Raw genomic sequence first — 12,458 nt, 5'->3', positions numbered from 1 at the left:
CCCAGTGAGCTGTAGCACACCAGGCCTCCCTGTCCCTCACCATCTCTTGGAGTTTGGAAACAGATAATTTCCGGCTATAAATACAGTCAGGCTTCCTTGTGAGTCAGTTAAGAAATCAGCACCTTAATGCTGGACATCCTTGGCCAGGACAACAGTAGATCTGCTCTCATTTTCCGCACTAACCAAAACAGTCTGACAATGTGGCTCTCCTATGGCTTCTTGATCTCCCCGTTGATCCAACTGGATCATGCTGCCCAGGACACACACTTGTCTCCAGACGTGGGTTTTAACCAGGCCTCATGCAAGTTTTCTGCTCTGCTTTTTCTCATCACCCCAACTCCAGTTGCCCTTGGTGGATTCAGCACAAGACAGCCTAATCAGCAGTGGCCTCTGAAACATGGGCACTTTCTAATTGTATTCAGGTCAGGCCAAACTCCGTGCACAGTGATTCTGGTGTATTGCTTGGAACTAAATATTCAACCTCTTTGGGATTTAGCTACCCTATCCATAAAAATGTGAGACACCCAAAGCAAGAGCCCAACCCAGATGACCTGAGCTAGTCTTCTAGAACTCTAATACCCGAGTCTCCATGCACTTAAGGGCTTCACAGCTGTCACTCCCTCCTCCTCCCATCTCTGCTTCACTGAGGCCTGGGGACCAGATGCCAGTGACTCCTCTGTGCTCTGGCTGATGCTGCCAGGACTGGAAGAACACTCCACAAGTTCCCAGAGACTGAGCCTGCTTCTGACTTGGTTATGAGACGTCTACGAGGTGTTGACTGGCTTGAGGACGATGAAGTTGAGGGGAGCCCCTGTGCAGGGTTACAGAGTCTCGAGCTCTGGTGGGGATGGAATATGAACATCCCCACCCCCCTCACCCCTCTCTGCAGTCTCTTCTGACCTTGGCTGTTGGAGCCGTTACTGTATAAGAGGTAGGATCCAGGCACACACCACAGCCACCCCCCACCACGTGTCCACACCCACCTACCCACCAGGCTATGCCGACACACGACACACCCACTAAACAAGAGACGGTGGTTCACCACAGACCGTGAGGCGCCATTGTCTCCTGGCAGTGGAAGTAGCTCTCGTTTCCAAAACACACAGTAGAAGAGAATCGAGATTTTGAGATCCAACAAGGGATTTTTTTTTTTCCCCTTCTCTTCTGTTTCCAAATATTAAGCTGACTTCTCTCTAGCCTCCCTGGATAGGCCTTACTGACTATACTATATCTCTTGTCCTAAATACATCTGGCCCTCATGCACAAACAGGTCTTCAGAACATGAAGCTCCTGCTGGCCTCTGAGAGAATAACAGAAAACCGGGAGAACCAGGGTTCGAAACGTGCTCTTCTGCTCCTAGCCAAGTAGCTGTGACTGGATAAGAAAGGCAGGGGCCCCACAGTGCTGTTCTACCTGTGACGTGCCCGTCGAGTCCAGGAGCTGGGGAAGGGAGTGCTTCCGGCCATCTCGGGAGACCTCTAACATCCTGGCCCGGGGGTCACCATGTCGCACCATCAGTTCATTATATTCTTCAACAGACTCTAGACGGGGTACACCACCTTAAAAAACAGGGAAAACATGACTGGATACAGAATGAAGAGAATCTTATGAGCATGTACAGGTATAAACTTGTTGCATTTACACCCACATTCATGGTTGCTCAGATGGCCTGGTGGCCCATACTTTCAAAGCACCTGGCTCATCATGTTCTATTGTCAAGTTCTGCATGAGCTTGGTGTGTGTTGAGGCCATAATGCCAGACTCTGAAGAAAGTGCTAGTTTTTGAAGTGACCAGTTTGGATAAAGGGCAATGTATATATTTAATCCAACTAAGATGTAGCCGTGGTTGATAAGGCAATAAACGATGGTGAGAATGCTATCAGTGAATGGCTTTTTAGTGATGGAGGATTTTGTGATTGGTAGTAGATGGTTGGGGTAGATGCTTTTTTTTTTTTTTTTCATGTAGAGCAATGGACATTTAAACAAAGAGCAATGGACATTTAAACAAACTTTTAGTTAAAGTATAACTTACAGAAAAGTACACAAATCATTAAGTGCACATACCATTCCGTGAAATTTCACAAAATGAACCCGTCAATAACCAGCATCCAGACTAAGACATAGACGATCACCAGGTCTCCAGATCCCCTTTTGTGCCACTAAACACTGCTCATGAAGGGTAGCCATTATCCTGACATCACAGATTGTTGTTTAGTTGCTAAATCATGTCCGACTCTTGGCTATCCCATGAACTACAGCCCACCTGGCGCCTCTGTCTATGGGATTTCCCAGGCAAGAATACTGGAGTGGGTTGCCATCTCCTTCTCCAGGGGATCTTTCTGATCCAGGGATCAAACCTGCATCTCCTACTTGGCAGGTGGATTCTTCACCACTGAGCCACCTGGGAGGTCCAACATCACAGATTATTTTTGCCTATTTGATATAAACGACCACATACAACATGTTTGTTTTGAATCTGGCTCCTTATTCTCAGTATTTGTGAAATTCCATCATGTTGTTGCACGCCAATAGATTGTTCACCCCATTTTTGCACACTATGTCATCATATAAACATACCATGATTTATCTATCCATTCTATTGCTAATGGACATTTGATTTGTTTCCAGTTTCAGACCTAGAATAAGGGTCAGAAAACATTTTCCTGAAAAGGCCAGATAGTAAATGTTCTAGGGTTTATGAGTCACAAATGGTCTCAGCACACATTCTTTCACTTTTTTTAGATGCACTAAAAATGTAGAAAGCATTTCTATTTGTGGGCCATACTAATACAGTTGTGGGTGGTGGTCTGCTGACCCTGATCTAGAATATACTGTTGGACATCCGGTGCATGTTGTATCTGTTGGCTCTACCTAGAATGAGAGTGGCTGGGTTACAGGCATGCATTCCCTTTTACCAAGTGGGATCACCAGGGTGCATACGGCTTGTTCCTCCACATACTGGTTACACTTACTAGTGCCAGTCTTTCTAATTTTAGCCACTCTGCTGGAGTGGATAATAATGGTATTTCACTGTGGTTTTTAATTTACGTTTCACTGAAGACTGATGGAGATAAAACTAAAGGAGATGAAACCAGTCAATCCTAAAAGAAATTAGTCCTAAATATTCATTAGAAGGACTGATGTTGAAGCTGAAGCTCCAATACTTTGGCCACCTGATGTGAAGAGCCAACTCATTAGAAAAGACCCTGATGCTGGGAAAGAATGAAGGCAGGAGGCGAAGGAGATGACAGAAGATTAGACGGTTGCATGGTGTCACTGACTCAATGAACATAAGTTAGAGCAAGCTCTGGGAGCTGGTGATGGACAGGGAAGCCCGGTGCGCTGCAGTCTTTGGGGTGACAAAGAGTTGGACATGACCGAGTGACTGAACAACAAAGGACTAATGAGACTGAGCTTCTTTTCAAATGTTCATCGACAGTTTTTAAGGTTGTAAACAGGCTGTTCAAGTCTTTTGCTCTTTTTCCCCTTTTTCCTTTTTTAATTGGACTACTAGAAAATTGTATGCTTTTTTTCTTTGCTCATTCTTTTATTGGGTTTTTCTCTGTTCATTTACAGGAATTTTGTTTTTCATTATTAATATATTTTGGATATGAGTCCTTTGTGGAATCTATGTATTACAAATATCTTTTTTCCATGTCTGTAACTTTCATTCTTTCAATGGTATTTTTTGATAAACAAAAGTTCATAATTTTAATGTAGAACAACATATCATATTTTCCCTTTATGGTTGGCACTCCTGTATCTTTTCTAAGGGGCTTCCTTGGTAGCTCCTGAAATGCAGAAGGCCCCAGTTTGATCAGTGGATTGGGAACACCCCCTGGAGAAGGGAACAGCTACCCACTTCAGTATTCTGACCTGGAGAATTCCAGGGACTGTATAGTCCATGGGGTCACAAGGAGTCAAACACGACTGAGCAACTGTCACATCTTGTTTAAGAAATCATTACAGTAATGATTTTTAAAGACATCTTCATCATACGTAGTTTAGTCATGTCCATCTCTTTGTGACCCTGTGGACTGCAATACACGAGGCTTCCCTGTCCTTCACTATCTCTTGGAGTTTGCTCAAATTTATGTCCACGAAGTCACTGGCTGAGTCATGATTATCTAACCATCTCATCCTCTGCTGCCCTCTTCTTTTGCCTTCAATCTTTCCTAACACCAGGGTCTTCTCCAGTGAGTTGGCTCTTCACATCAGGTGGCCAAAATGTTGGTGCTTCAGCATCAGTCCTTCCAATGAATACTTTGGGTTGATTTCCTTTAGGATTAACTGGTTTGATCTCTTTGCAGTCCAAAGGACTCTCAAGAGTCTTTTCCAACACAACAGTTCAAAAGCGTCAATTCTTCGGCACTCAAGTCTTCTTTATGGTTCAACTCTCATATCCATAGATGACTACTGGAAAAACCACAGCTTTGACTTGATGGACCTTTGTCAGCAAAGTGATGTCTTTGCTTTTTAATACACTGTCTAGATTTGTCATAGCTTTCCTTCCAGGAAGCAAGTATCTTTCAATTTCATGGCTGCAATCACCATCAGCAGTGATTTTGGAGCCCAAGAGAATAAATAAAATCTGTTAACTGCTTCTACTTTTTCCCCATCTATTTGCCATGAAGTGATGGGATAGGAGGCCATGATCATTGTTTTTTGAATGTTGAGTTTTAAGCCAGCTTTTCTACTCTCCTCTTTCACCCTCACAAAGGACTCTTTAGTTCCTCTTCACTTTCTACCATTAGAGTGGTATCAACTGCATATTTGAGGTTGTTGATATTTCTCCTGGCAATCTTGACTCCAGCTTGTGATTCATCCAGCCCGGCATTTCACATGATGTTCTCTGCACAGGAGTTAAATAAGCAGGGTGACAATATACAGGCTTGTTGTACTCCTTTCCCAATTTGGAACCAGTCAGTTGTTCCATGTCTGGTTCTAACTGTTGCTTCTTGATCCTGTACACAGGTGACTCAGGAGGCAGATAAGTTGATCTGGTATTCCCATCTCTTTGAGAATTCTCCACAATTTGTTGTATCCACACAGTCAAAGGCTTTAGTGTAGTCAGTGAAGCAGAAGTTTATATTGTATACTATTTTAAAATAGGATAGTTTAAGGGACTTTATCTAAAAATTTTTATTTATTTTAAATTGAAGTATATTTTAATGTATAAATTATACATGTATAATAATGTTTAACAGTCATTAAAGATTATATTCCATCCATAGTTATTATAAAATATAGGCTATATCCCCTGTATTATACAATATATCCTACATATAAAACTATGTAGTTTACTTTGTACCTAATAGCTTGTACCTCTTAATCCCCTACTCCCCCTCTCCTCTTCCCTCATCCTTCTCCCCCGTGGTAATCACTGGCTTGTTCTCTATATCTGTGAGTCTGCTTCTTTTTTTGCTATATTCATTAGTTTGTTGTGTTTTTTTAGCTTCTACATATAAGTGGTATCATACAGTACTTTGTCTGTCTGACTGCTTTCACTTAGCTTACTACCCTCCAAGGCCCTCCAGGCTGCTGCAAATGGCATCATTTCACACCTTTTTTATGGTGGAGTAATATTCCATATATACACACACAAACACACCACATCTTCCTTATCCATTCAGCTGTTGATGAACATTCAAGTTGTTCCCATATCTTGCGACTGTAAGTAATGCTGTTGTGAACACTGGGGTGCATGTATCTTTTTGAAATCGTGTATTCAGTGTTTTATTTTTGATACATATACCCAGAAGTGGAACTGGTGGGTCATACGGTAGTACTATTTTTAGTTTTTTGAGAAACAGCCATACTGTTTTCCATTGTGGCTATGTCAGTTGACATTCCTACCAACAGTGTATGGGAGTTTAAAGACTTTAATCTTAAATGATGGATCAATTATATTGAATGTAGTTACAATCACATTACAATGTTTACATTATGCACCAATATATGTGTAAATCCAGGTATATTTATGTATATAATTATATACACATATAGATTCTTTGAAATATCAAATTCTTCTATTTAATATTTCAGTTGATGACTTAAAATTTTAATTTATCTAAAAATTTCTCAGGAAGATTTTCATGGAATAAGATGATTCTGTACTCTTTTAAAAATAATATATTGATGAGTTTTTAACAATGATGAAAAGTTAGAATGGTGCTGATACAGTTATATTATAATGGACATCACTAAAGGCCTGGTTTTTCAAAAGCTACATATTAACTTTGTGATACAAACTTCAGGTTTTCAAGCATCTGAAATTCCTTTGCAATCAAAAGAAAAATTTTCATTTAAAAAGATTGCAGACCTAAGGCATTAACATGGATAAATCAAAAAATACCAAAGTTAAAAGGGAACCCTACTGGCAAAAAAGGAGGTATGAAGTAAAGAAAACTCTGGTTAGAATATCAGGGAAAATGTTCCATGAAATCACTTCAGTCATTTCGGAGCCAGACGGGCCAAAATCTTAGTGGAAATGGTTGGAACCTCTTTAGAGAACCTCCTTAATAATTCATGACTTAATAACTCATGGCCAGATTAATCTATCTTGGCATGCTTACTCATATGAACAAGATTTATTAGAAGAAAATTCCTTTTGAGCTGACAGGGAAGCACTTGCCATCAACAGAAGAGAAACCACATACGGTAGTGTCTGTAGATAATATACCGATATGTGAATACCAGAGTGACTCACCAGAGTGAAAATATGAAATAAATATCCAAGCTTACAGGACCCAGAAATTAGGAAGTGATCACATTAAAATCTCCTGTATTCAAATGTCTTTAGACTGAACGTATTTCAAAGCACTGAATGAAGAACCAATTCCTTAAGCCTCTTTAACGTGCCTCCAAATCACTTTTCCAGTCTTATCTCCCACTACCCTGCTTGGTGAATTCATCGCTCCAGCCTGCGAATTCTCAGAGGACAGCATTTGTCCTCCACCCACATCCGTCCCCAAACTGGGGAGCATATAAATATCACTTAAGTTTCCCCCAAGTTTGCCTGCACCATCACCTCCCATGCCAAGAATCTCCTCCCCACCTAATCTTTCTGCTGGACTGACTCATGATTGTGGCTGGATTATTCTATCTTTCAGACAGCTGAGGCAGAAAAACAGTTGCCAAAAACTTCTCAAACCCATTTTTTCCCCCCATTGTCCCAAAATATTTCTCATGCATTTTGTCCCAAGTCTAGACCCTGGTTTTCCTCCTCTTGTGTTCTGCCCAGGCTTTCCTTCATCCTGCCCACTCTGGATGCCTCCCCCGGCACCACGACGCAGAGAGACCTCAGTCTTCACGACTTTCGTGCATACTTCATCATGACCTGCAACTTGAGAATCTTCCTGTCTGAACCCATTCAAGCATCTTCCCCCCTTGAGAGTGGAATGAGAACAAAGATGCAAAAATGACAATGATGAATGCGACATTGACCATGCCAGTGATGACACAGGCAGCTACCAGGTGGTGAGGGCCTATCGCAGGCCACATTTTGGAATGGCAGTGTCATATGCATTCTCTCTACTGGATCTCTCAACAAGGCCGACTTGGAAGGCATTCACATTGATGTGCACGATACATGTACATTATAACCGTCATCTTACTGGTGAAAAGGTTGAGACCCAGAGAAATCACCTGTTCCAGGTCACACAGCCAGTAATGGCAGAGCTGGGAACTGAACACAGCTCTTCCTGACTTTGCACATGAGCTCCTTCTACTATATTTTCTTGTTAAGGCCTTGTGAGTCTGGAGAAAACACAGGAAGAGAAGGCAGCATGCACTTGTGGCAAACAACAGCCAGTTCTGGATTTAGTACTCAGTTGAATGTCCTGCATGGTTTAAATCAATAGTACGAACATGGAAAGTCATGGATGTGAAAGGTCATCAGCTAGGATCCCCTCCCCACATCATAAACCCCCAGTCTGGGGAACAGGATTCTCTCCATGACCCTCAGGAAGTGGAGAGGTGGGGGGAAGAACTCTGGAGGGCAGATTCAATGAGCGACCTTTGGGATCCCCTTAATTTCTCTGGTCACATCCATAAAATGAGGAATGTGACTACACTGGTTTCAAAGGTCACTGTATTTCCCTAGAACTCTGTAAGCCTTCCCTGGGAACTGTTTATAAGGTGCTCATCAGACAGCTGACCTAAATACCTCCTCCCCTGCCCAAACACACAGGATTTAAATGTATTCCTCTCAGTCGATCCTTGGGGCTGAACGGGAGCTGGTTGTTTTCTCCCTGTGAGGACCATCAGCCTGACCTTTCTCTTTGGTCTTATTAGCCTCTGGTCGTTACACTTTTTGTTGCAAACCCATACCCTAACAGTCATATATGACACTACCTAATTATTCTGAGTTATATATACAAAGCAACGCATTTTGTTACTCAGGTTTTCTTGTTTTTAAATGGATGTATATTATCCTAATTGACGCTTTTGAACTGTGGTGTTGGAGAAGACTCTTGAGAGTCCCTTGGACTGCAAGGAGATCCAACCAGTCCATCCTAAAGGAGACCAGTCCTGGGTGTTCACTGGAAGGACTGATGCTGAGGCTGAAACTCCAATACTTTGGCTGCCTGATGCAAAGAACTGACTCAGTGAAAAATACCCTGATGCTGGGAAGGATTGGGGGCGGGAGGAGACGGGAACGACAGAGAATGAGATGGCTGGATGGCATCACCGACTCAATGGACATTACTTTGGAACTCTGGGAGTTGGTAATGGACAGGGAGGCCTGGCGTGCTGCGATTCATGGGGTCGCAAAGAGTTGGACACGACTGAGCGACTGAATTGAACTGATATTATCCTAAATCTGTCACCTTTCCTGAGAATAATAGACGGGGAGGCAATGTGGGCTGGAGATGCTCTTGGTTGGCAGCCATAGACACCACCCTACTCCTCCACTGATGTGGGCAGCAGAAAGGTGAAACTGACTTACTGGGGGGATGGTAACACACCAGGCTTTGTTCAAGCTGCTTCTATGTGTGCTTTTGTTTTGTTTTTATCTGTTCAACCTTTTAAAGTCGCAACTATCTTCTCCTGTTTGAGGTGAGAGAGGAAGTTTACAGAGGTTCAATAACCAGCCCAAGGTCACTAGGTAACTCAAGAGCTGATGGGTAAACTTGATTCCGCCAAGCTTCCAAACTCTTGCTTTTCCTGTTAGACCAGATGTCCTTCACAGGTGGGTAGCCAAGGGGTGGTTTCTCCATCAGACCAGTGGACACAGTACTGAGGGCCCAAGCCAATCTTCATTTCAGTTCAGTTCAGTCATTCAGTCGTATCCGACTCTTTGCGACCCCATGAATCACAGCACGCCAGGCCTCCCTATCCATCACCAACTCCCAGAGCCAATCTTAGGGGTTCACAAAAATGTTTTAATTTCTTTTAAATTCAGGAGGGAAAAAAATGAACATAAGAGTAACTAATAGATGATAATGAATCAAGCTTGTACCTTTATATCAATGCATCCATAAAATATAATTTTTTTTCCTCTTGTTTTGTAGAAAAAGCTTGTCAAGGTGAAAGTGCCTCAGACATTGTCATAAAAGTCAGTGTGCTCACACACACAGCCTCTGACTTTCTCAGGGCCTAGGCCAGCTGCTAGGAAGATGTGCCCAGGAAACATCAGATCTCTTTGTTACCAAAGCTACAACTACGTCCCACTGGCCCCTCCATTTAGTTGAAATGCACATTTGATACTTAAAAAAAAAAAACAAACCAAAACCCAGTTCTTTGCCCCAGGTTCTGGTGGACCAGTGGTTTGGGGAATAGGTATGTTTGCTGAAAAGATAGGCCATCAGGAATATTCCACAGAGAAAGGGTCACCTGAAGTAAATGAACCAAACACAACAGGAAATTTACATTTAAGCAGAGACAAACAGAGATGTTGACATTCCCTTCATTATGACTCAAATGAAAATACTCATGTGGGCAGCTGGGCTGAAGGCAGTTACGCCTGGGGCACGCACCATCAAAAACAAAACAATCTGGAAGTTTTAAGGACAAAAGATAGATAGCATCACCGCCTCAATGGACATGAATTTGAGCAAACTCCAGGAGATGGTGGAGGACAGAGGAGCCTGGTGGGCTACAGTCCATGGGGTTGCAAAGAGCTGGACATGATTTAGTGACTGAACAACAATGAGAGAAAAAAAAAGTTCATTGTGCTAATAACCTTCTCTTCCCACTCCTGAGGCCAGAAGCTCCCAATCAGGCAGGCAAAGAGTCCACTTACCTGACAGGCGACTCTTGAGCTTCATCTTACTGCTGCCTTGTTTGGGACTTTCCAAGTTCCCCTTGGATTCCTCGGGGCCACATGCATCTTGGGGCTCCTCTGTTCCAGGCATCTGAAATGCAGAGAGCACAGAGTTGACGGGAGAGGCCAGCCCACGGTCACTATGCCATTTCCTCCAAGATCTTTACCTCAAGGCTCAAGGAGCACCAGTGCAGGTGTCACATGAGAAGAAAAGTTCATGGGATCAAAGCACAGCCCTGCAGATAATCTGGAACCACAAAGCCTCATGCTGACAAGACAAGTTCCTCCTCAGCACGAATCTCACTACACAGGATAGAACCAGTTCAGTTCAGTCGCTCAGCCATGTCTGACTCTTTGTGACCCCACAGACTGCAGCACACCAGGCTTCCCTGTCCATCACCAACTGTCGGAGCTTGCTCAAACTCATGTCCATTGAGTCGGTGATGCCATCCAACCATCTCATCCTCTGTCGTCCCCTTCTCCTCCCACCTTCAATCTTTCCCAGCATCAGGGTCTTTCCTAAAAAGTCAGTTCTTCTCATCAGGTGGCCAAAGTATTGGAGTTTCAGCTTTAGCATCAGTCCTTCCAATGAATATTCAGGACTGATTTCCTTTAGGATGGACTGGTTGGATCTCCTTGCAGTCCAAGGGACTCTCAAGAGTCTTCTCCAACACCACCATTCAAAAGCATCAGTTCTCCGGCGCTCAGCCTTCTTTATGGTCCAACTCTCACATCCATACACGACTACTGGAAAAAACATAGTTTCGACTAGACGCACCTTTGTTGTCAAGGTTTCAAACTGGAAAGGGCCCCTGGGGTCATTTTGTTTCTTGAGAAGGAACTTGAGTTTGAATGAACTCAGGGAGATAGTGAAGGACAGGGAAGTCTGGGGCACTTCAGTCTACGGGGTCACAAAGAGTCAAACATGACTTAGGGACTGAACAACCACAGGTCAACAGGATATTCCATGTGCCATATTCCTGTTAGAGACAAATGACAGCCCAAAGTGCTGTGGCTTCCACTAAGCCCCCCCAAGACTTCATACCTGAAGGACCTTCTTTTCTGCCTATAAAACCTTCTACTTCGTACAGAGGGTCTTTCTACTTTCTAGACAGGATGCTGCCTGGTAAAAGAATTGCTGAATAAAGCCAATTAGATCTTCAAATTTACTCAGTTGAATTTTTTTTTAAACACTCCTTAGTACTGACTAATGGAGAAGGAAATGGCAACCCACTCCAGTGTTCTTGCCTGGAGAATCCCAGGGACGGGGGAGCCTGGTGGGCTGCCGACTGTGGGGTCGCACAGAGTCGGACACGACTGAAGTGACTTAGCAGCAGCAGTACTGACTAAATACCTTCCAGAATCAAGCAGCACTTAGGATACATAGAAATCTCTTCATAATCAGCCCACACGTCTGTAAATTGTAAATCCACATTACCAGACACCCAGAGGCGAAGAAGAAAGGATAGCACTAAGACCCCGTAGCCATCCATCTGAGAAAAGCCCAACGTGCTATGAAAAGCTGTGCTTATCAGAGAGGAAAAGGAGAGCTGGGAGTGTTTATAAAAACATCTGGAGGGTAACTTTACATGTACAAAACTTAGGAGACACACCAAACAAATGAGCCTTGTCATCTGAAATTGTATTTTCCTTTGAGGTTCTGGAGAAAAAAAGTAAAATTAATTAAAAGAGATAAGATTTACACTAAGGAACATATATGTATTTTAAAAAGAAATAGATGATATCCTTTACCACTCAGCAGTCATTGGATAGCCGTGTAATTATAATGTTAAAAAAACCCCTGAATTTTAACAGGTAAAAGAAAAACACAGTATATAAAATTCAGTTTATGAAAATATATAAAGTAAGCAGTAAGAATAATCTTCAAGGTAATCCCCCTTTTATAAGGCAACTGTTTATATCTAAATCTAACCTGTTATATTAAAAATTTGGATGATTCCTCCCTCCCCCACAAGTTCAAGTATCTTTTGGGATTAGAAAGAAGAAAAGAAAGGTTCTGAGAAATGAGGAGATGTAGGCAAATTGAGGAAGAGGCATTGGGAAAACAAATTAATCTTGATACATAAAACAAAGATAAATTTGGTGAATTCCTATTACAATGTCAGAGACTGGCAGGTCTCCAGGTTTAAATTATGAAGTCAAGGTAGGAATGGAGTCCTGAGGGTGAGTT

General features: G+C 42.6%; 1 protein-coding gene across 8 annotated transcripts in view; it reads right to left on the bottom strand.

Moving 5' to 3' along the window:
* The window catches only part of PDZD2 (PDZ domain containing 2), a 414,864-nt gene that overhangs the window by 45,401 nt on the left and 357,005 nt on the right, over nucleotides 1-12,458 (bottom strand). For all 8 annotated transcript variants that reach the window (XM_055422224.2, XM_055422225.2, XM_055422226.2 and 5 more), the window contains 2 exons: nucleotides 10,247-10,358; nucleotides 1,414-1,559 (listed from right to left, as the gene is read on the bottom strand). In XM_055422224.2, the coding sequence (XP_055278199.2) occupies nucleotides 1,414-1,559; nucleotides 10,247-10,358 (258 nt within the window). The remainder of the gene's footprint in view (nucleotides 1-1,413; nucleotides 1,560-10,246; nucleotides 10,359-12,458) is intronic.

Source organism: Moschus berezovskii, chromosome 18 (assembly GCF_049115385.1).
Source record: "Moschus berezovskii isolate FMDL1 chromosome 18, NW_MosBer_1.0, whole genome shotgun sequence".
Taxonomy (NCBI): domain Eukaryota; kingdom Metazoa; phylum Chordata; class Mammalia; order Artiodactyla; family Moschidae; genus Moschus; species Moschus berezovskii.
The sequence above is the reverse complement of the archived record's forward strand: the minus strand, read 5'-3'. Positions and strand labels throughout refer to the sequence as shown.